The 24,702-nt window shown below is 45.3% G+C and overlaps 1 protein-coding gene across 1 annotated transcript; it reads right to left on the bottom strand.

Moving 5' to 3' along the window:
- Positions 1-431: 431 nt before the first annotated feature.
- RBP2 (retinol binding protein 2) lies at positions 432-21,754 on the bottom strand. Its single transcript, XM_077488388.1, has 4 exons — positions 21,598-21,754; positions 6,124-6,302; positions 5,940-6,041; positions 432-570 (listed from the first exon to the last, which is right to left on the bottom strand). Exons 1-4 carry the CDS (start codon positions 21,668-21,670, stop codon positions 517-519), a joined length of 408 nt encoding a protein of 135 aa, XP_077344514.1. The 5' UTR covers positions 21,671-21,754; the 3' UTR covers positions 432-516.
- Positions 21,755-24,702: the final 2,948 nt, after the last annotated feature.

The following is a 24,702-nucleotide window of genomic DNA, read 5'->3' as shown; positions in this document are numbered from 1 at the left end:
GCCCCTGCACCTCTGGCCTATTGCGGTACTGCACACCCCAGAGGCTTGAATCCTGCTTATTTTGCAAGGCAATGCTTGCAACTGAGTCAGGATTTAAAAAAAATAATAGCAAGTGTCACCGGCGCCCCCGCACCTCTGGCCAATTGCGGTACTGCACACCCCAGAGGCTTGAATACGAGTCAGAATTTGTAAAAAATAATAGCTTGTATTGCAAAATGCTCGTAAACCACATTACTTGCAATCCAAGGTATTACTGTAAAAGTAATATTTAAAGTAAATGTACTCCTAAAGAGCACCCTGTTTATTTTCCCTTTAGATTAGAAGCAAGTATACAACAATGGCAGTTTCTGGGTTGTTAGTACTTTTTAGTTCTGCAAGCATATATTTTGTTTACCCCTGGTACACACGTGAGAAATGATGAATTACTAATATTTCATATAAACACATTTTATTCAATTTCAAAAAATATATCACAGATGTATCCACTCTTTACAAAGTGAAAATGATGGCAGTGCTTTAGTTCTTCTTTTTGAAAACTTGGTGGCAAACTTGATCTTCACATGTTAAATCCTGAAATAACAGAAAAGAAAGGTATTAGGTTTGCGTGTGACCTGCATAGTGATGGTGCTGCACGCTGCATCTAAGCAGCCTGTCCTATAGGATTTAGTGGTTTGCTCTTTTTAAAGCCTCATGCACACGATCGGACTTTCAACGGATTTTGGTCCGAATGGGCGTTGGCCGTGAACTTGGTATGCATACACGCGGCAGAACATTTTCAGCCAATTTTTACCAAATCACGTGGTTTTTCAGCTCTTTACCGCCACTCTTTGAGCAACTTCTGCTATTGTTGTCTGATCTTTAGCATTGGTTCTGAGCAAGTTTGTACTTTGGACCTTAGTCCTATGGACTTGTGTACACACAATCGGATTATCATCCATTGGACATTTGTTGCCGGAAAGTTTGAGAGCATGCACAGCGAACATTTGTCCGTTGATAAACCGAAAACAATTGGCCCGGAGCATACACATGGTTAGATTGTCTGATAAAACAGGTCCGTCGGACCGTTGTTAAAAAGTCTGATCGTGTGTATGGGCCTTAAAAGTAGCATCAGGTTTGAAGTAGAAACTGGCCTCAAAAAGTGAAAATTTGTTATGTCATTGGCAACATCTAGAAATTGTAATTGTGTCTAAATGGATTGAAATTCAGCCACTTCAGCAGGGACCAACCGAGTGTCGATCCGTCTATGGGCAGGCTGGTTGTACCCAAGCCGATCCCTCAACTTGGGTACAACCAGCCTGTCAGATTTTTTCACATATAATTACTGCACAATAACTACTGCTATAGATGCTAGCAGTAGTTATTGTGTTCTGCCAGCTGGGAGGGCTCATTGCACCCCCCCCCCCCCCCACCGCGCCAGCAGAACACAAAAGTGCTGCAGGAGGCATTTCCGCATTAACACTGAATGTGTTGCTTGGGGGGGGGGGGGGGGGGAATCGAGCAATTTTCTTTCTTTTCACGTGTGGGGGAAGGAAAGAGGATCAAGTCATCTATGACAGTGATGGCGAACCTTCACACCCCAGATGTTTTTGATCTTCATTTCCCATTATGCTCACCCACTCTGCAGTGTAGATGAGCATCGTGGGAAATGTAGTTCCAAAACATCTGGGGGGCCAAGTTTCACCATCACTGATCTATGGGCTGCCTTATACCCACAGTCCCATAGCAGTATGTCTGCAGTGTGAGACCTAATGAATGGCTCCCTCCAAATAGTAAATAATATTTCGGCCTGGTTTACACCTATGTAAGTTTACTTTTGATCTGTTTCTGTAGTGCTTTTTGCACATATTTTTTGATGTTTTGCGTTTTTTTTTTTTCCCCCTATCTTGTTGGACACATTTAAAAATGCAAAATGCATCAAAAACACACTACGTGCTTTACTGCAGCATCTCCACTGAAGTCTTTTGAACCAAAAATGCATCCATGTGCATTTAAAAAAGTCCCTTTTTGAATAAAAAAATAAGACAGCAGTAAAGTTAGCCCAATTTTTTTCATATTGTGAAAGATGATGTTACACCGAGTAATATTGATACCCAACATGTCACGCTTCAAAATTGTGCCAGCTCCTGAAATGGTGACAAACTTTTACCCTTAAATATCTTGGCGATGTTTAAAAAATTCTACAGGTTGCATGTTTTGAATTACAGAGGGCTAGGGCTAGAATTATTACTATCACTCTAAGGCCGCGTACACACGCGGGGACTGTTCGCCCAACTTTGTCCGCTGAACAGTGTTTCGGCAAACAGTCCGCTCGTGTGTGGGCTTTCAGCGGACAGTTTCAGCGAACAGTCCGCTGAACAAGGTTTTTCGGAATTTCCGAAAAACTGTCCGCTGAAACCTTGTTTCAGCGAACAGTTCCCTCGTGTGTAGGCTTGTTCGACAAACTAAGTTCCGCGCATGCTCAGAAAGGCTTTACACGCCGAAAGTTATAATGCAGTGTATAGGACGTCGTATTTTTCGTCCCGTCGTACGTGCCGTTCACGTCATCGCGCACGGTTTCAGCAAACTGTTCGTACGTCGTGTGTGTGGCCATGTCCGTCCATGCTAATTTTGAGCGGACTGTTTGCCGAAACTGTTTGACGGACAAAGTTGGGCGAACAGTCCCCGCGTGTGTACGCGGCCTAACGGTCACGGTGATACCTTGCATGTGTGGTTTAAACAACGTTTACATATGCAGGCGCTACTCACATAGGCGTTCGCTTCTGTGCATGAGCTTGGCAGGATGAGGTGCGTTAAAAAATTTTTTTTATTATTATTTATTTTACTTTTTATTTTTTATTTTTACACTTCTTTAAATAAAAAAAATTGTGTCCCTTTTATTCCTATTACAAGGAATGTAAACATCCCTTGTAATAGAAAAGAAGCATGACAGGACATCTTAAATATTAGATCTGGGGTCAAAAAGACCTCAGATCTCATATTTACACTAAAATGCAATAAAACATTTTTTTTTTTAAATGTCCCTTTAAGAGCTATGGGCGGAAGTGACATCTTTAGCTGTTCACTTTGGTTTTTTCGCATTAGTCTGCCTTTAGTTCACAGAAGATAAATCCTGCCAGAAGACAAAATAGCCAAAATAGTCAACATGACACAACAGATAAGAACTTCAGGACAAGGAACAAGAAGAGACATAATGTCCCTTTTGGGGGTTGTGTCTGCCTCAATCCCTGTAGTACACTGGGGACACCTTCACATGAGAGCCCTACAGTCCCACCTTTTAAACAATTGGAATGGGAAAGTCGATTCACTGAAAGGAGTGAACCACATTCCCAAAGAGATCCAGAGATCATTAACCTAGTAGCAGAGGGACTCGTTAGGGGTGGGCAGACTATGGCTGCAGACTCAAGCGCATCTGGTTGGGGAGCTCATATAGGTCAACAGGTCAGTCATATAGGACAACCGGTAGAGGGGTACCAGATCAGGGCCCTTTGTGAGAATGGCACATCAACGTCTCTCATGGGCGGAAGTCCATTTGCTATCCTTGACGATGGTGCACATAAAAGGGACGAACAACATCCTAGCGGATATTCTGAGCCAAACTCAGCTGGACCCAGCAGAGTGGGGACTGAACCGAGAGATTTTTTTTCAGAACTCTTGGCAAAATGGTGCCCACCAGAGGTCAATCTCTTTGCCATAGTGGAAAACAAGAAAGTGAAAAACTTTTTTTCCCTTCCCTACAGTACAACCCCTCCCCATAGAAATCAGGAAGATTCGGATGGAGAGTGTAAAGCCCCATACACACTATCAGTTTTTCTGCTGACTTTTTCCTTCAGGTTTACCAAAACCATGTAGTAGAAGGGCCTGCCTGATTGCATACACATTGAAACTCCTAAGGTTTGACCTCATATTATATGGTTTTGGTAAATCTGAAGGAAAAACTCTGCAGAAAAACTGATAGTGTGTATGGGGCTTTAGAGTAATTCTAAAGCCCCGTACACACGAGCGGACTTTTCAACACCCAAAGTCCGACGGAATGATTCCGTCAGACTTTTCGATCGTGTGTGGGCTGCAACGGACTTTTGATTTGCAAAAGTCTGACAGACTTTAGAAAATGGAACATGCTTCAAATTTTTCCGACGGAACTCCGCCGGACCCAGTTCCTACCGAAAAATTTGCTCGTGTGTATGCTATTCCGACGGACTAAAACCGACGCTAGGGCAGCTATTGGCTACTGGCTATGAACTTCCTTATTCGAGTCCAGTCGTACGTCATCACGTTCAAATCCGTCGGAGTTTGGTGTGATTGTGTGTGGCCAAGTCCGCTCATTCGAAAAGTCCGTCAGAACTCTGTTGGAACTCCGGCAGAACTCCGGCAGAACTCCTTCGGAAGTCTGTCGGACATAAGTCCGCTCGTGTGTACGGGGCTTAATAGCACCCTTTTGGCCTAAGCGATCATGGTTTACAACCCTAAAGAAGATGGCAGAGGAAGATCCCTATGTTCTGCCAAACAGAGACAACCTTCTGCTGCAGTCAGGAGTATATCACCCGCAGCTTGAAAATGTTAAATTGGCAGCTTGGATTGTGAACGGCGCATTCTATTGAAAAAAAGGTCTTTCTGCCAAGGTAGTGGAAACACTTATACAAAGCAGAAAACCAGTAACGAGGAAAATTTTCAGGAACGTGTGGAGAAAGTACACATCAAATATGGTACCCAAAAACAGAGAATTACAGAACGTGGGCACAGTGCTGGGTTGTCTGTTGGAAGGAGCAGAAGCGGTTTAGGGTAAACAAAGGTTTAGCGGTAAGCACGCTTCAAGTGCACAGTGACATTGTACGTTTTTCTGGATATAGCACTGGGTGACAACCCACAAGTTGAATGGTTCTTCAAGGCCATCTGTAGGATCCGTCCCAGTGAAGGTATTACGATGGGACCTTTCCTTGGTACTCAGAGCACTAACCCAAGAGCCATTGGAGCCACTCTTGGACATTTTGTTGAAATTCCTGACATTGAAAGTAGTTTTCTTAGTGGAAATCATTTCAGCTAGGTGCACAAGTGAACTACAGGCCCTTTCTATCAAGGAACCTTTCTTCACAATCTTTCCAAATAAACTGCTACTCAAGAAAGACCCACTGTTCCTCCCCAAAGTCTCCTCAACGTTCCACCAGACACAAGAGGTCATATTACCTTTGTTCTGTCAAAATCCCTCCAACAAGGGAGAGGAAGCATTTTCAACTTTGGATGTAAGAAGGTGCGCCCTACATTACCCAGACACCACTACGACATTCAGAAAAGCGCTAAATCCATTAATTTCATTCGGAGGCATCCACAAAGGGAAACCAACATCCAAATCATCCAGTAGATGGATCAGGTGGGAAATCAAAGAAGCTTATGCTTCCCAAAACCAAAGGGATCCACCAAACCTAAAAATGCACTCCATGCGCTCAGAGGCCGCATTCTGGACAGGGAGATTTGGGGCCTCCATCAAGCAAATCTGCCAAGCAGCCTTGGATTCTGTCTCCGCCAAAGATCTGACCTTCGGTCGAAAGGTCCTGCAAGTGGTAGTCCCACCATAGGTATGAATCTTTGGGGTCTCATGTGACCATTCTGGAGGATGACTTGGGAAAATTAGAGTTCTTACCTAATAACTCCTTTTCCAGGAATCCTCCAGGACGGTGGATCCACACCCTAGTGAAAGATATTAATTTGCATATACCAAGAATGTGGGTATTTGTCAGCAATCTTTAAATAACTGATTCATCAGCCTAGGGAAGGTATTTTTAAACTTGTATGTGCTTGTGTTTCCTGCAGGAGATGGAGCCTATTTCTCATGTGACATCAGGTAATAACTCTAGCTTTTTGGCTCCTGCTTAAGCGTTTATGCTCCGTGCCATAGCCTGGAGTTCTGTAAAGCTGCATCATCAACAAAGACCACATCTCCTCACCAGATAAAGTTTATCGCCCTCAATCCAGTGCTTCCAGCCACGATTATTTTTTTCTCCTTTTTGAACACAGACAAGCTTGTCCCCGTCCCAGGATACTAAGGTCTGTGGAGTAGATAAAAAAAGCCTTGTCAACAATAGATCAAATTCTATTAGAGCCAAAAATCATAATTGTAGAAGCTTGTACCTTCACCGTCCTGCTGTCCAAGCCCTTAGTTTGTTCTTCGAATTCCACTCCAACTGTGAAGTCAAGAAAATAGTTCCGAAATGTGCTGAGTGTCTTTGTTTTAAACTCGTTTCCATTCTGGATAAACTCTTTGGTTTGGTTCAAGTGAGCAGCAATCTTCCGAGTAGCAAAATCGATGTCTATAGGAAACATAAAAAAAAACAGTTCAGGATGGGAAGCCAGTAGCTTGCAATATTTTTTGTATAGACTATCCATAAATGCATCATTGATTTCCATGAAGCAGACACACATCTTAGGTCAGATATACACACCCTGGTATATGCAGGGCTGGGACAAGGGGTAAGCAGGAGGGACGGCTGCCGTAGGCACAGTGGGGAGGATTGGGGGATTTGTGCTAGTAGGGATGATTGTTGGATTTTTGTTAGGAGAAATTTGGGGGAGGGGGGGGTATTAGTGCTAGGAGAGGGGATTTGTGCTGGGAGAGGGGAATTTGAAGGAGGGGTGGGGGGAGGATTTATGCTCAAAGGGAAAATTTGAGGGGTATAAGATTTGTGCTAGGAGGGGGAATAGGGGAGGGCGAGGATTTGTACTGGTAAAGGAGAATTTTTTGTTTGGAGAAAATTTTGGCTTGCAATGGGAATTTATTCTTAGGGGTTAAGTGTGAAGATTAGTGTTCAAATTTTTTTTTTGAGGGAGATTTTTACTGACACTTAAAGTATAACTAAAGACAAAACTTTTTTTTTTTTAGGTGTGGATAGTCTGGAGAGCGATTAGAACCCATGTGAGTTCTTTTATTGCTGTCTGCGCCCCCAGTAAGGAGATTGAACCTCTCTTTTTGTCCTGTTTATTTTATCATTGAAAGTAAAAGTAAATCCTAAATTTTGGGTTGTCCCCAGAAAAGTAATAGAGGGAAAATCTTCCAATGGGGACACTAGTTCTGGTGACCTGGTGGTCCCCAATAAACTGTTTTAAATTGTCATACAAATATATATTTGAATCAAATCTTTATTATTTTTTGGCAATACCATTGTGTGAGGAGATTTCTGACAGTCACAGGCTGTGTCACGCCCCTCCAGCCTGTGTGTTAGAATTAGAGGGAGGTGAAGCCACCATTAATCTACATGTACTATCCCACCTCCATTTTGTTTAGCTGGTTAGTGGGCATGGAGGAGGAGGGAGGGAGTGGGCTGCCAGTTACCACTGTGTATACACCCACATGTGTGACTCTATAGTCACATAAGGGTGCTCAGATGTGATAGGGAGGAAATGCTCAGCCTAGAAAATCCATGAAAACTGAGAATGTGCAGAGTTGCCAACACTGCTCTGCAAAATCTCTAGCTGAATTGGAGAGATGGACAGAAGAGGGAGAATGAGAGCAGCATGATCAACCAGGTTTTTTTTTGCAGAATACAGAAAAGGAATCCCATAGTGACTGAGCAAGAATGAACAGCGTGTAATGCACCATTTATTGACAGTTTTCTTTATGATGTGGGTTTAGTGACACTTTTAAAAGAACCTTCTTTTTTTGTTTAACATAGTTGACGAATTCCTTCATACAGCTCAATTTACTACAATATAGAATGAAGGTAGGTATATCAACACTTCAAACATCAAAAAATGGGGTGTACGAGGAGAGAACTTGTATTTTTCAATGCGTTTCACAGATTTTTAACTGCTTTGCCAGGAGAGATGGAGGCAAAATATATCTATAAAAACAATAATATTGGGGTTTAGAGAAATTTATATTATTTATAAATGTATTCATTTATATTATATTTATATATTTATATATTATATTTATATTATGTTTGTGCCTCTCTCCAAGCTTTTCCCTCTCCTAATGCACCCCAATTCTTGCCCCCGGGGATATGATGTAGTGGGTCTCATATGGTCGTGGAATTTCACCTTTGATCGTATCTCTAGTTGGTTTGTACTATATATTAGTGCAATCATGTATTGCATACTGTATTTGCTTTTTGTTATGTTTTGATGTTATTCTCAGATATGAATTATGTTTGAATTATAGATATATTTTGTCTCCCTCTCTCCTGACAAATCAGTTTAAAATTATCGAAAAATATTGAGAAATACACGTTTGCACCCCATTTTTTGATGTGTAAAGTGTTTACTACCTACCTACCTACCTTCATGTTCTTCATTCTATTGTGCACTCCACGGAGATTGAGCTGGGAGGGAATAAGTCTAATGCCGCGTACACACGATCAGACTGTCCGGCGGACTTAGCCTGGTGGACAAACCGCTGGACTTTGAAGCGGAGGTCCGCCGGACTTTCCGAACGAGCGGACCTGCCCACACACAACCGGACTTTTCCGGTGGACTAGGTCCGCCGGACTATGGCGGGAGTCCGCCGTACTTTTGAAATGAATGGACTTGCCCACACACGGAGGAAAGTCCATTTATTTTGAACGCGGCTCCAGGTAGCCGGGACTGGCGAAGGAAGTCAATGTCACCGCCTTCGACGGCGACATTGACACGTCACTGGCCCCGTCACCTGGTATGGACTTAAAGGGAAAGTCCTACGCTGAAAAAACGGTGTGGGGATCCCCCCCAAGGCCCATATAAGACCCTTATCCGAGCACGCAACTCGTCGGGTAGGAAAGGGGGTGGGGACGAGTGAGCGCCCCCCCTCCTGAGCCGTAGCAGGCCACGTGCCCTCAACATGGGGGGGTGCTTTGGGGAAGGGGGGCCCTGAAGCCCCATGTCCCCATGTTGATGAGGACAAGGGCCTCTTCCCGACAACCCTGGCTGTTGATTGTCAGGGTCTGCGGGCAGGAGGCTTATCGGAATCTGGGAGCCCCCTTTAATAAGGGGACCCCCAGATACCGGCCCCCCACCCTATGTGAATGAGTATGGGGTACAATGTATCCCTACCCATTCACCTGGTGAAAAAAATGTAAAAAATAAACACCATACAAGGGTTTAATATAATTTATTGCACAGCTCTGGGGGTCTTCTTCCGTCTTGGGGGGGTCTTCTCGCCGGACTCCTCCGCTATCTTCTGCTAGCTCTTTTACTAGCGGAGGAGCCCGGCTTTCTTCTTCATTACCGCCCGGGGGTCTTCTTCTGACTTCGGGGGTCTTGTCCCCCTCTTCGGTTCTTCTTGCCAGGCCTCCGCTTTCTTCCTTTAGCTCTTTTACTAGCGGTGGCCCGGTCTTCTGTCACTGCCGCCTCTTCTTCCGGCTTCGGGGGTCTTGTCCCCCTCTTCGGTTCTTGCCAGGCCTCCGCTTTCTTCCTACTTTCTATGTTCTACTTTTCATTTCCGATATGAACTTTTGCACATTGACAGCCTCTAGTTACTCATGTGAGCTGATGACTGCACTTTAAAAGAGGAACTGCATTTGCACCCTGAAGTGGAAGTTCCGCTCATCTGATCCAGGTATCTGCACCCACTTCCGGGACAAGCTAGCCGCAGATGCCCCCCCCCCCGTTGTGTTCTGTGAAACACACAGTTCCCAGGACACAGCGGGGAGCAGTGGAGACACGCAGCGCGACTCGCGCATCCGCAGTAGGGAACCGGGCAGTGAAGCCGCAATGCTGCACTTCCCGATTCCCTGACAGAGGATGGCGGCGGGGCAATGGAGAGACGAGCGATTGCTCGTCATCTGCCGCCGACATCGCTGGACCCTGAACAGGTAAGTGTCAATTTATTAAAAGTCAGCAGCTGCAATGTTTGTAGCTGCTGGTTTTTAATATTTTTTTTAAAGGTGCAGCTCCTCTTTAACTCTTTGCCAACTGATAACTGCCTTTGCAGTCTTCATTAGCAAGCCTAGAATAAATCTGCTTGCCATCTTTAGCAAATGAACTATTTTTATTGCCTTTCAGGTTGCAGATTCAGTTTAAAATCAATTCATCTACCTCATCACTGCTCCTAATCCTCCAATTTTTGTTGACCTAGTCTGCTGAGAATTCACTTTGTGATTCGGTTATGGGACTGATTGTCCTTTCAAATGGAAAAAGATAACTATATTTATATATAGTGGTTCTAGCAGACTATAGCAATGTGTCCGGACTTATGTGGTGTGTTTAGTTTTATGTTTGACACGTTTTGTTCAATTTGTCTTTTAGCAACACAATTTAAGGTCGGCTTGGAAAGTGATTATTTTTGAGGAACTGCATTGTTGTAAATTAAAATAATCTTTTTTGATATTTAATAAAATTTAACTTTAAAATAATTAATTGTTGCTGTCAATAGTAACCCCTTTTTAGACCGGTTCTATCGGTCTAAATCCCCTTTTTTCTTTTTTATGGCCAGGATTAGACTGAAGTAGCCAGAATCTAGAGAACCTGTGCATAGCTGTGATCTTTCATTTTCAAAGCTTAGCTGAATAAGCTGACGTTAAAAGCTGATTTATACAGCTGCTCCAGATTCTGCCCACTCCAGATTTAGTAAATGCCCCCACTGAACTTATGTTCACATAGATGCTGGATGCAAAGGCACATTGAGTGCTTTCATCATTCTACTGGTGTGAAGGTCTTCCATTAGTAGGTAATAGCAGTGAACAAGCCTGCTCTCTGACAGGGGCTGGATGCTACAGGCATTGGTTAATGTAAACTTGTCATGCAAACACAAAATGCTAGCTGCCTGGCTCTTTAATGACCTGGTGGCTTCAAAACTTTCTGGGTCCCTGATCTGAAATAACCATGCAGATAAGAAACGTAAGAAATTTCAGCAGTGAACAGCCGATACTTCTTTAGTAAATCAACCATGTAATCTCATCCTGATTCATCATCTGATTGTACCCTAGAACAGCCCTCAAAATTTCCACTTGCCTGCTCGCACTTGGCGAGTGGAAATTAGAATTGATATGCTACACTGATGGGCAATGATATGCTGCACTGATGGGCAATGATATGCTGCACTGATGGGCAATGATATGTTGCACTGATGGGTAATTATATGCTGTACTGATGGGCAATGATACGATGCACTGATGGGAAATGGTACGCTGCACTGATGGGCAATGATATGCTGTACTGATGGGCAATGATACGGTGCACTGATGGGCAATGGTACTTTGCACTGATGGGCAATGATACGATGCACTGATGGGAAATGGTACGCTGCACTGATGGGCAATGATATGCTGTACTGATGGGCAATGATACGGTGCACTGATCGGCAATGGTACGCTACACTGATGGGCAATGATATGCCGCACTGATAGGCAATGGTACGCTGCATTAATGGGCAATGATATGCTGCACTGATGGGCAGTGATATGCTGGAATGCCAACCACAGCACTCTCTGCATTGTGTTTGCATGTTCTCCTTGTGCATGCGTGGGTTTCCTCCCACACTCCATAGACACGCTGTTAGGTTAATTGGCTCCTAACTTAATTGGCCCTAGTATGAATGTGAGTTAGGGACCTTAGGATGTAAGTTCCTTAATGGCAGGAACGAATGGGAATGTATAATACATATCTAAAGCACTGTGAAAAATTGATGGTGCTATAAAAAATAAACATAGTTCCCAGGGGTCAAGTCCTGGGAAAAAAAGTGTGGGAACTCCCACCCAAGATCCATTCCCCCACCAAAAAAAAAAAAAAAAAAAAAGTACGCTCATATGCATATATACTTCACAGAAAATACAGTACAACATTTATTGTAAAGTGCCAGTTTACAAAAACAAAATAACGTGTCAAACAAAACAATCAACACAATGGGTGATGATCTTTCCCTCGCAGGGAATTTCTACCACAAATACACCCTGTTCCAAATTCTGTTACACAGCCCATTAGAAAATATCCCACAAACAGGAATAAGTATTGGCAGAGTATTGAAGAGTTTTGGCAGGGTATTGCAGAGTATTGGCAGGGTATGTATTGAAGAGTATTGGCAGGGTATTGCAGAGTATTGGCAGGGTATTGCAGAGTATTGGCAGGGTATGTATTGAAGAGTATTGGCAGAGTATTGCAGAGTATTGGCAGGGTATGTATTGAAGAGTATTGGCAGAGTATTGCAGAGCATCGGCAGGGTATGTATTGGCAAGGTATTGCAGAGTATTGATAGGGTATTGCAGAGTATTGGCAGGGTATGTATTGCAGAGTATTGGCAGGGTATTGCAGAGTATTGATAGGGTATGTATTGTAGAGTATTGATAGGGTATTGCAGAGTATTGGCAGGGTATTGCAGACTATTGGCAGGGTATTGCAGAGTATTGGCAGGGTATTGCAGAGTATTGGCAGGGTATGTATTGGCAGGGTATTGCAGAGTATTGATAGGGTATTGCAGAGTATTGGCAGGGTATTGCAGAGTATTGGCACAGTATTTCAGAGTATTGATAGGTTATTGCAGAGTATTGGCAGGTTATTGCAAGTATTGGCAGGGTATGTATTGTAGAGTATTGGCAGAGTATTGCAGAGTATTGGCAGGGTATTGCAGAGTATTGGCAGGGTATGTATTGAAGAGTATTGGCAGAGTATTGCAGAGCATCGGCAGGGTATGTATTGGCAAGGTATTGCAGAGTATTGATAGGGTATTGCAGAGTATTGGCAGGGTATGTATTGCAGAGTATTGGCAGGGTATTGCAGAGTATTGATAGGGTATGTATTGTAGAGTATTGATAGGGTATTGCAGAGTATTGGCAGGGTATTGCAGACTATTGGCAGGGTTCTGCAGAGTATTGGCAGGGTATTGCAGAGTATTGGCAGGGTATGTATTGGCAGGGTATTGCAGAGTATTGATAGGGTATTGCAGAGTATTGGCAGGGTATTGCAGAGTATTGGCACAGTATTTCAGAGTATTGATAGGTTATTGCAGAGTATTGGCAGGTTATTGCCAGTATTGGCAGGGTATGTATTGTAGAGTATTGGCAGAGTATTGTAGAGTATTGGCAGGGTATTGCAGAGTATTGATAGGGTATTGCAGAGTATTGGCAGGGTATGTATTGCAGAGTATTGATAGGGTATGTATTGTAGAGTATTGATAGGGTATTGCAGAGTATTGGCAGGGTATTGCAGACTATTGGCAGGGTATGTATTGCAGAGTATTGATAGGGTATTTATTGCAGAGTATTGGCAGGGTATGTATTGCAGAGTATTGATAGGGTATGTATTGCAGAGTATTGATAGGGTATGTATTGCAGAGTATTGATAGGGTATTGCAGAGTATTGATAGGGTATTGCAGAGTATTGGCAGGGTATTGCAGAGCATTGGCAGGGTATGTATTGCAGAGCATTGGCGGGGTATTGCAGAGTATTGATAGGGTAGTGCAGAGTATTGGCAGGGTATTGCAGAGTATTGACAGGGTATTGCAGAGTATTGATACTGATAGGGTATTGCAGAGTATTGGCAGGGTATCGCAGAGTATTGATAGGGTATTGCAGAGTATTGGCAGGGTATTGCAGAGTATTGGCAGGGTATTGCAGAGTATTGATAGGGTATTGCAGAGTATTGATAGGGTATTGCAGAGTATTGGCAGGGTATTGCAGAGTATTGATACTGATAGGGTATTGCAGAGTATTGGCAGGGTATCGCAGAGTATTGATAGGGTATCGCAGAGTATTGATAGGGTATTGCAGAGTATTGGCAGGGTATTGCAGAGTATTGATACTGATAGGGTATTGCAGAGTATTGGCAGGGTATCGCAGAGTATTGATAGGGTATCACAGAGTATTGATAGGGTATCGCAGAGTATTGGCAGGGTATTGCAGAGTATTGATAGGGTATTGCAGAGTATTGATAGGGTATTGCAGAGTATTCGCAGAGTATTGATACTGATAGGGTATTGCAGAGTATTGATGAGTATTGGCAGGGTATTGCAGAGTATTGATGAGTATTGGCAGGGTATTGCAGAGTATTGATGAGTATTGGCAGGGTATTGCAGAGTATTGATAGGGTATTGCAGAGTATTGATAGGGTATTGCAGAGTATTGATAGGGTATTGCAGAGTATTGATAGGATATCGCAGAGTATTGATAGGGTATTGCAGAGTATTGATAGGGTATTGCAGAGTATTGGCAGGGTATTGCAGAGTATTGGCAAGGTATTGCAGAGTATTGATACTGATAGGGTATTGCAGAGTATTCGCAGAGTATTGCAGAGTATTGATACTGATAGGGTATTGCAGGGTATTGCAGAGTATTGGCAGGGTATTGCAGAGTATTCGCAGAGTATTGCAGAGTATTGATACTGATAGGGTATTGCAGAGTATTGATAGGGTATTGCAGAGTATTCGCAGAGTATTGCAGAGTATTGATACTGATAGGGTATTGCAGGGTATTGCAGAGTATTGATAGGGTATTGCAGAGTATTGATAGGGTATTGCAGAGTATTGATAGGGTATTGCAGAGTATTCGCAGAGTATTGCAGAGTATTGATACTGATAGGGTATTGCAGAGTATTGATGAGTATTGGCAGGGTATTGCAGAGTATTGATGAGTATTGGCAGGGTATTGCAGAGTATTGATGAGTATTGGCAGGGTATTGCAGAGTGCAACTTACACACTAGTGACTAACCTGGTAGAGAAGGAGAAGTAAACTGGAAAAGTGCAGCGTGTGGCCCCAGGAGGCCAGGACTGACTGGCACTGGGTAGAGGGGAGGAGGGGGGGGGACAGTCCGGAACTCCGGATCCAAGCAGGCGCGCAGCGTGTGTCAGCCTGCCCACTGACTCGCGCCAGTGCGTGCCCACGTGCACGGCCGAAGTCATGTGACCGGTTGCTAGATGCGGAGCGGCCCCTGCCTAGCAACCAGTCACTCGGCGGCTGAGGAGCGGCGGCGAACTACGCGCTGCATAGCCTCAGCCCTCAGGCAGCTAATGGGAACGGCGTTCCCGCTGTGGGAATAGTACGGGAACGCCGTTCCCATGCGTTCCCGCAGGACTCGAGCCCTGATAGTTCCACTCTTTCTCTATTGTTCTCAGATATGGAATTGTTCTTTCTTTTCTCAGTTCTGCTGATATTCCAGCAGAGGGCAGTGTGGAGTCATAATGCTTCCAGTGTTGTAGTAAGGGTGATTTCATTTAGTATAAGAAATAAGTTGTAGGGCGGAAGTATGCTCACAGTCATTGCTAAGCCTCTGAAACGCTAGTTTCCTATCTGCCATGCTGATCCAACGGCTTCAATACTTTTAAAGGAACTTACGTGACCTGCATATAATGATTTAACTGACTTCCTTTGCCGCATCCATGTTTCAGATGGCTGGCCATACACTCAGGCCCAAAATAAAAAAAAATCTATACACCTTGGATGGACAAGTTGTCAAGCAGTTGTTAGAATAGCCAAACAGGGGCTGCATCTGATTGGATGTAGCCGCTGTTCAGGCATACATTTTCCACTCAACTCCATCACTTTTTCAGTTGAAGCATGTCCAGAGGGAAGGGCAGGGTTGCCAACCGTACATAAATTTGCAGACAGTTTGTAAATTTACAGGCAGTTTTCTACTGTCTCTAAATGTCTGTGGACTCTGTACTGCACATACGCAGTTCAGTACCAGGCCGATTGCAATCAGCTGAGCTTGACTTGGGCAGGGTGCCGGGTCAGGTTGCTCAGTGACATCATGGCGCTTGCTTTTTCGCATGTGTGAAGGGAGCAGAGAGGGAGCCAAAAGCCTGAGCATGCTCTCAGTGTTCTGCATGGGGTCTGCTACAGGACAGAGGTCAGTGTGTGTCACTCTGTGGGGGGGGGGGGGGGAATACTGATGTAAGGGAAATAGAGTACACTAAAGTAAGGGGGGAGTCTGATGTAAGGCGTGCTCCGGGAACCCTGATTTAAAGCGGAATTCCGCCTGCAAAAAATAAAATAAAAGTCAGCAGCTACAAATACTGCAGCTGCTGACTTTTAGAATAAGGACACTTACCTGTCCAGGGCACCTGCGATGTCCTCACCGGAAGCTGACCCGTCCCTCGGCTCCAGGTGGAGGTGTTGGCATCTTCAGTAAGGGAATCAGGAAGTGAAGCCTTGTGGCTTTGCAGCCTGTTTCCTACTGCACATGCGCGAGACGTGCTGCATGTTCTGAGTGGTCCCTGCTGTCTTCTAGGACCTATGTGTCTCCCAGAAGACAGTGGGGGGGAAGATGGAGGAGGGGATGGAAAAGGCGTAGTTTGCTGTGGATTCTGCGACTCTCTTTTGCCGGAAGTGGGAGCAAATACCTGGATTAGACAGGTATCTGCTCCCCCCTGAAAGGTGACACCGGACAGGGGCAGGAACCGGATCAGCAAAAGTTTCATTTCTGGGTGGAACTCCGCTTTAAGGGGGAATACTGGGACTTCTGATGCAGGTGGGGGCTTTGTTGTCTAGAGATCTCTTTATATCAGAGTTCCCCTTTACACCAAAGTCCACAGAATTCCTCTTACATCAGAGTCCTCCCTTATTCAGAATTCCCAGAGTTCCCTCTTACATTAGGGTCCACAGAGATCCCTCTTTAATTGTAAGGGAAAACTCTGTGGACTCAGATGTAAGGGGGAACTATTTAATCTCCTCTCCATAGAAATTATTGAGAGTAGTAGATGAATTGCTCAAGAATAGCTAATTGAGGAGAGATTCTTGGGAAATTTTTATCATCTAAAGTGGAATTTCTGTCTAATACTAACAATGTTTAAACATGTTCCCTCCATCTCCCAATAGCTATGCTGCCAAACCTGTGTTAAACAGATCTGTAAGTTTGACTAATTTTAGTCCGCACTGGACCAGTCACTGCAGCTCTGGCTCCCCTGTGTTAGCGAGCAGCAGCTGCAGAGAGATAGAGCACCAACAACGGCTGGGACATGAGAACTTATGAGTGACGTCACAGCTCCCAGAATTCCCAGCCATTGTCGAGCGATCCCTCCTCTCTCCTGCAGCCACTGCTTATTGACACAGGGGATCATGTGACCGGACCAGAGTGGACTAAAATCAGTAAGTATACACATCTTTTTTGCAAAGGTTAGGCAGCATAGTTATCAGGAGGGGGATAGGGAACATGTTTATACCTATTGTTAGGCTAGAATTCTACTTTAGGTATACTCTACCTATAGGGTTCATTTCATGAGACTGACAATCACCCATCAATCTGCAGCAGGAAAGATTAAAAATCACCCACATTGTCTTCTTTAACGGAAGCCAATGCAAGTCGTGATGAGGTCACACCAAAAGTAGCCCAGGAACCTTTTTCTAAGTCGAAGCAACTTGAGTCGCACTGATTGGAACAGTTCCTTAGCCATTACTGGTGCACCACTTGTCATGCGACTTTGAACTCTCAAGTCGCATGACATCGCAGCATTGTGAACAAGGGCTTAGGGCCCTGTGCATTCAGGGACAAAGATCTAGTATGTAGGTCTTCAGCTTTCTGGACTAAATCTTCTGCACTCTGGACCTTTACCCCCTATTCCTCCCAAGTGCACTAAATCTAAAGTGTAGATGTTGTTTTTTTTTCTCTGCAGGCTTCATTCGCGCTGACACGCCCGTGTTTAGCTTTTCTAAATGAAAAAGTCATTTGAAACATAAACAACTTTTAGGCTCCATGCACACTAGCATGTTTTAAGCTCCTAAAAGCAGTTAAATAGTGTTATCCTATGCATCCATGCATACTACTTTAGGCTATTAGCAGTGGCGGAATTATAGGGGTCGCCAAGATTGCCATGGCGACCGGGCCCCTTGTACTCTTCCATAGGGGGAGAAGCTGAGAGGAGCTCCCCGATCATCAGCTGAACTGAAATCGGCACTGTGCAGGAGCTCCTCACATTAGCCTTTAGTGAAAGCACAGTGTGTGCTCTTTGTCTCCCCCTACAGTGCAGTACCCGGCAGGAAGAGCCAAGGTAAATGTCTGCCGTTTTCTTTTAAATAAGACTAGCTACTGTATTTGTGTGTGTGTGTGTGTGTGTGTGTGTGTGTGTGTGTGTGTGTGTGTGTGTGTGTGTGTGTGTGAGCATGCTTGTATGTGTGTGTGTGTGTGTGAGCATGCTTGTGTGTGTGTGAGCATGCATGGATGTGCGTGTGTGTGAGCATGCTTGTATGTGCGTGTGTGTGAGCATGCTTGTATGTGCGAGCATGCTTGTATGTGCGTGTGTGTGAGCATGCTTGTATGTGCGTGTGTGTGAGCATGCTTGTATGTGCGTGTGTGCGAGCATGCTTGTATGTGCGTGTGTGTGAGCATGCTTGTATGTGCGTGTGTGTGAGCATGCTTGTATGTGTGTGTGTGAGCATGCATGTATGTGTGTGAGCATGCATGCATGCATGGATGTGTGTGTGTGAGCATGCATGGATGTGTGTGTGTGAGCATGCTTGTGTGTGTGTGTGAGCATGCTTGTATGTGTGCGTGTGAGCATGCTTGTATGTGTATGTATGTGTGTGTGTGTGTGTGAGCATGCTTGTATGTGCGTGTGTGTGCGTGTGAACATGCTTGTATGTGCGTGTGTGTGTGTGTGAGAATGCTTGTATGTGCGTGTGTGTGAACATGCTTGTATGTGTGTGTGTGTGAGCATGCTTGTGTGTGAGCATACATGTATGTGTGTGTGTGTTCATATATGTATGTGTATGATGTGTATGTATGCATGTGTGTAGCATGTATGTGAGTGTGCATGCATGCATATGTATGTATGTGAACGTGCATGTGTTTATCAGTGGCGGTGCATCCAAAATGGTGCACAGGTTCCACCCCCTCTATGACCAATGGATAGATTCATGCATAGCATAGCATGAATCTATCCATGGCCACCGCTGCCACCCCCATATGTAGGTGTCTGGTCCCTTTTGGGGTGCAGGGTGCCTGAATTACAGCAGCGGGGGGTGTTTTTGCAGCACCTGATTAGAGCCATGGGCTCTAATAGGCTTCAAAATAGGTGAACTGCGAGCACCATGCTTGACGCTCACAGTCTACCCAGGTGTGTTAGAAAAGTGAATTAATATTCACTTTCCTAACACTGAAACGCCTCTCCACCAATCAGGTGTGCGGGTCTGTTACCCATCACCCAATTGGCTGAAACGATAGACACAGCTATTGGACGCCCATCAGGAGGAGAGGACGGGAGATGAGGATGGCAGGAGATGCATGGAGGACCCCGCTCATGGCCATTACCCGCTGCCCCACCAAGACAGGGTAAGTGGTGGGCAGACAGCAAGCGGGCGGTGGGGATTCACAGTGGCAGCATTTGATGGGCACACCAACGGCATTTGATGGGCACAGTGGCAGCATTTGATGGGTACACTGGCAGCATTTGATGGGCACAGCGGCAGAGCTTGATGGGCACAGTGGCAGAGCTTGATGGGCATAGAGGCAGAATTTGATGGGCACAGTAGTGACATTTGATGGGCACAGTAGTGATATTTGATGGGCACAGTAGTGAAATTTCATGGGCACAGCGGCTGTAATTGATGTTTTTTAAATCGGTTCCTTTATATGCGGCCACCCACTTGGGACTGGGCCCTGGTGTTCCACCATCAAGCTCGGAGAAAAGAGCCCTGTCCGGAGGTCGGGGGGGGGGGGGGGGCGCCATGGTTTCCTGCATCGGGGCCCTGAAGGTTCTAGTTACGCCACTGGCTATTAGCATTGTTGAGCTTCAGCATCTAGGAGCAGTGTTTGTTTTTTAATTTTTGGGAGCATTTTCCTGGCAGAAAAAAAAACGAAACACTACTAACGGCTTTTATTGAGCAGTTGTTTTATTTTCTTTGCGTACTGTAAAAATGCTAATAAAACGCTAATGCTCCTAAGATCTACTAAAATGTTACTAGAAGCCTGCACAAAAAATGCTATTATCAGCGTTTTTTATCCAGTACTTTTTTCTAGCTTTTTTTGAGCTTATAAAAAAACTGCTAGTGTGCATGGAGCCTTAAAGCGGAGTTCCACTCAAAAGTGGAACTTTTGCTTATCCGTTTCCTGTGCCTGTTTTTGACAGGCACAGTTCCTGACTCTCTGTGAGTGGGGCCCACGGCCTGGTCTCTCGGAAGTTTGGCCCCCGTCCTCCTTTCTCCATCCCTGAACCCTGTGAAGCCGAAACTGCTGGGTTCCCTTAGCACAGTGTTTCTCAAATCCAGTCCTCAGGCCCCCCCAACAGGTCATGTTTTCAGGATTTCCCTCAGATGAAACGGCTGTGGTAATTGCTAAGGCAGTGAAACTGATCAAATCACCTGTGAAAAATAATGGAAAACCTGAAAACATGACCTGTTGGGGGGGCCTGAGGACTGGATTTGAGAAACACTGCGCTTAGCAGGAATGGCAGCAGCAACACCCAACAGTCGATCCGTAGATCGGCTGGGGTGCCAACATAGCGGGCTCCCTGGACAGGTAAGAAGTGTCCATATATTAAAAGTCAGCAGCTGCAGTATTTGTAGCTGCTGACTTTACATTTTTCGGGGGTGGGGCTGGATCTCCTCTTTAAGCTTCCTAGATCACATTTTCCTGTGTTTAGAAGTTCCTGCTTTAAGCAGGTTTATCTGCGTTTAGTCACTTTTACATTTGTTTAGACTAGTGTCTACATGAATCCTGAACTCACAGAATTAGATTTTCTCTAAATGCAGCTAAACTGACTGCACCTAAATGCAGGTAAGCATGGCACCATTGTAAAATTATGGAAAAAAAAACACGCTAAAGACCATGAATAATTGTGTCAAGAAGCAGCTGCTAAAACTATGAGATACACATAGAAAACAGATGAAATAATACAATGTAGCAGCGCTAAAAAAAGTGAAGAAAAAAAAAACAATTGGGAAGATAAAAACAGTCATATCTAACACCCGTCCACTAGGAAGCGCGATGACGTCAGCCTCCCCGTCATCGCGCTTCCTAGTGGACGGGTGTACGCTTGCTGGCCGGCTGTTTTGATATGACTGTTTTTATCTTCCCAATTGTAAGTGCAATTCTTTTTTCATATTAAATCCTTTATGGTAAAATACACACTATGGAGTCTCTTTCTATTTTTTGGGCAATATCTCAATTGATTCCTGGTGGCTGATGCTTGAGTATTTTTGGCTAAATTGAGGTTCATACAAGCTCCTTCCCTAACTAGTGGTGGAATATCATCCTCCGTTTGTATAAAGGCCCTGGCTGGATGTTTAGCCGCAGGCTCTCTAAAGCTTGCTTTCAGGTAAGCGCACAATGTGGTGGCAGTGCACTATCGTCAAGATGTGTCATTTTTTTTAGCACTGTTTATGTTATCTATACACTATCATTAATTTGGATTTATTAAAATTAATTTTCTTCTCACGTTTTTTTACCGCTGCTACTTTGTACCATTGTAAAATTATTAGACGCATTTATATAGAAATGTCCTCTAAACGCAATCAAATGCAGGATTGACAATACCAGTGTACATAAGGGCTAAAACAAAGTAAAATAAACAATATGACCCTCCTTTAAACACACAGAACTATCCCTGTCCAAGAACCAATGGGACCGATTCCTAAAGAAATAAAAAAAATTCAGCTATTGCCCATAACAACCACAGCACTATGTGACCATCTAACACAGCTTTAGAGAACGCTATCTCTTTCCTTAATTGGCTTCACATAGATCAGTGACCGATGCTTCAAACTAGAAATACCTAATGCCTTCATGTATCCATCAAAGTTCTCATTCTTCTCCATGACCCAGGTTCCATTGTAGTCTGCAGACATGGTGATATGTACCAGAGGTGGGATGGTGGAAAGAAGCAATGTGGACAAGACAGAGGCTACAAAGAAAATCTTGTCTTGCTGTAGTTTATATACTGATTGCTGGGATCCCGATAAAAGGGTTTCAAAGTCACAGATTAGCTGACAAGGATTTTATCTCTAGTAATAGGTCCATAGGGCAAGCATAGAAATTATCTTTGAACTTAAGAAGTGAACAGACCCATCAATGTATTAACCTCTTCAGAGTTTCCCTGTGTTTTCCGACACCTCCACTTAAAGCCAAGGCTGTCCATTGCTGAAATCACAAGGATCCTTCCTATTATGCCGCGTACACACGTAGCCGAATATCCGGCAGACTTAATCCGGTGGACTTCCCGCCGGACTGTCCGTCGGACTTTCCGAACGGGCTACTTGCCCACACACAGCACTTTTTCAGCGGACTAATACGGCACACTAAGTCCACCGTACTATCCGCCGTACTTTTTAAATGAACGGACTCGCCCACACATGCGGAGGAAAGTCCGCTCATTTTGAGCACGTCTCCAGGTAGGCGGGGCCCGCGAAGGAGACGTCGCTAGCCCCGCCACCTGGTATGGACTTAAAGGGGAACCCCAACGCCGAAAAAATCAGCGTGGGGGTCCCCCCAAGGTCCACATCAGACCCTTGTCTGAGCACGCTACCCGGCCGGCCAGGAAAGGGGGGGGACGAGCGAGCGCCCCCCCTCCTGAGCCGTAGCAGGCCACGTGCCCTCAACATGGGGGGGTGTTTTGGGGAAGGGGGGGCCGTGCGGCCCCCCCCCCACCCCAAAGCACCTTGTCCCCATGTTGATAAGGACAAGGGCCTCTTCCCGACAACCCTGGCCATTGGTTGTCGGGGTCTGCGGGCGGGGGGCTTATCGGAATCCGGGAGCCCACTTTAATAAGCATCCTCTGGGACTGTGACACCATAATGGGTGGGGACATCATCCGGTGATGTCCCTATATAAGTCGCCCGGTCCCCGTCATTGTGAGCGGAGGGAGCGATGAGGCAACATCTGAAGAGAAGAACAGAAGGCGGCAACGACAGCGACGACAACGGTGACAGAAGACCGAAGAGGGGGACAAGACCCCCGAAGTCGGAAGAAGAGGGCGGTGGCGAAGAAGAAAGCCGGGCTCCTCCGCTAGTAAAAGAGCTAGAAGAAGATAGCAGAGGAGTCTGGCGAGATGACCCCCGAAGACGCAAGACCCCCGGAGCTGTGCAATAAACTATTTTAACCCTTGTGTGTTGTGTTTTTTGTACTTTATTGTACAGGTGAATGGGTAGGGGTACCCCATACTCGTTCACATAGGGTGGGGGGCCGGTATCCGAGGGCCCCCTTATTAAAGGGGGCTCCCGGATTCCGATAAGCCCCCCGCCCGCAGACCCCGACAACCAACGGCCAGGGTTGTCGGGAAGAGGCCCTTGTCCTCATCAACATGGGGACAAGGTGCTTTGGGGTGGGGGGGCCTGGTACGGCTCAGGAAGGGGGGCGCTCGCTCTTCCCCCCTTTCCGGGTCGGCCGGGTAGCATGCTCGGACAAGGGTCTGATGTGTACCTGGGGGTCACCCCCATGCCAAATTTTTTTTTCGCCGTTGGGGTTCCCCTTTAAGTCCATACCAGGTGACGAGCTCAAAATGAGCGGACTTTTTTCCGGGCGGGAAAAGTCTGTTCATTTCAAAAGTACGGCGGACTGGCATACACACGGCCGGATTGTCCGCCGAAATGCAAGTCCGGCGTGACGATTGGAGTGCAAAACTACTTTCTAAGTCCGCCGTACTTTCGGGTCAAAAAAGTACGCCGGAGGCTACACACGGGGGGATTGTCCGGCGCACTTGAGTTTACCTGACTTTTCCACCTGATTGTTTGATCGTGTGTACGCGGCATTACTGTCACTAATATTACAGCAATTGCTACTAGAGTTGTGTTCAAGGTCCTTCCAGAGTGAGCAGCATGCAGCTTACCATTCAGATCTGGTGGCTGCATTCGTTTTCTTTATTTTTAGGCTTTCCCCCCTCTGTTTTCACCTGATCCTGCCAGTAATACACCTCCTGTATTAGGGTGTCTATACTCTGGATGAATGAGCAATAGAGACCTTTAGAGAGCAAAAACATTCTGGGGATAGGGTAGTGTAATGCGATCAAACTATCTGGTGAAAAAGTCCGGCGGACCAGAGATAATCCACCCGTGTGGGCTCCGGCGGACTTAGAAAGTAGTTTTGACTCAAAAACTGTCCGCCGGACAGCGAGTCGGCCCTTGTCCTCATCAACATGGGGACAAGGTGCTTTAGGGTGGGGGGGCGCGCGGCCCCCCTTTCCCCAAAGCACCCCCCATGTTGAGGGCAGGCGGCCTGGTATGGCTCAGGAGGGGGCGGGGCGCTCGCTCGTCCCCACCCCCTTTCCTGACCGGCCGGGCTGCGTGCGCTGACAAGGGTCTGATATGAACTTTGGGGGGACCCCCACGCAATTTTTTTGCATAGGGCTTCCCCTTTAAGTCCATACCAGGTGAAGGGGCCAGTGACATGTCAATCTCGCCGCCGGATAGTCTGATCATGTGTACGCGGCATTAGATGTACTAGCAGATTCAGATACACTAGCAAATGTAAACCAAACTCAACTCACACTTTTTAAACAGCTACAGAAACATTTGTTTTCCTTTTGAGATAAAGGTTTTACATAAACAAATAATTGGCTCTTGTAAGCACCCATGCAAGTTGTAAATAGTGTTTCCCAATCTTCTAATTGCCACATCTACAGCTTGTTCTGTTGAAAAACAGACTTACTAGCTAGATCATTAGGTGAAATAAAAGGAAAGTCTAAAAAAATAAAGCAGCTATTCTAATATAAGAACTGATAAGCTGCAATCCAATAAATGTTTGGTTTTGAGTTTAGTACTGCTTTATACCTTCAGCATGATTCCCATTCTACTGTCGATGGTTCCAATAATGCCGCGTACACACAATCGGACTTTCCGGCGGACTTGGTTTAATTCGATCATGTGTGGGCGCCAACTGACTTTTT

This window comes from Lithobates pipiens, unplaced genomic scaffold, assembly GCF_037356315.1.
Source record: "Lithobates pipiens isolate NorthernLeopardFrog02 unplaced genomic scaffold, aLitPip1_a1.2 Scaffold_18, whole genome shotgun sequence".
In the NCBI taxonomy this organism is placed as follows: Eukaryota; Metazoa; Chordata; class Amphibia; order Anura; family Ranidae; genus Lithobates; species Lithobates pipiens.
This window is presented reverse-complemented; position numbering and strand designations above follow the sequence as displayed.

Excerpts from the sequence above, each read along its gene's own strand:
- RBP2 (XM_077488388.1), bottom strand. The coding sequence starts at position 21,670 with ATGTCTGCAGACTACAATGGAACCTGGGTCATGGAGAAGAATGAGAAC. Across the intron at positions 6,042-6,123 it reads TGGACAGCAGGACGGTGAAG|ACCTTAGTATCCTGGGACGG; the intron begins GTACAAGCTTCT and ends TCTACTCCACAG. Across the intron at positions 571-5,939 it reads AGGGCGATAAACTTTATCTG|GATTTAACATGTGAAGATCA; the intron begins GTGAGGAGATGT and ends CTGTTATTTCAG.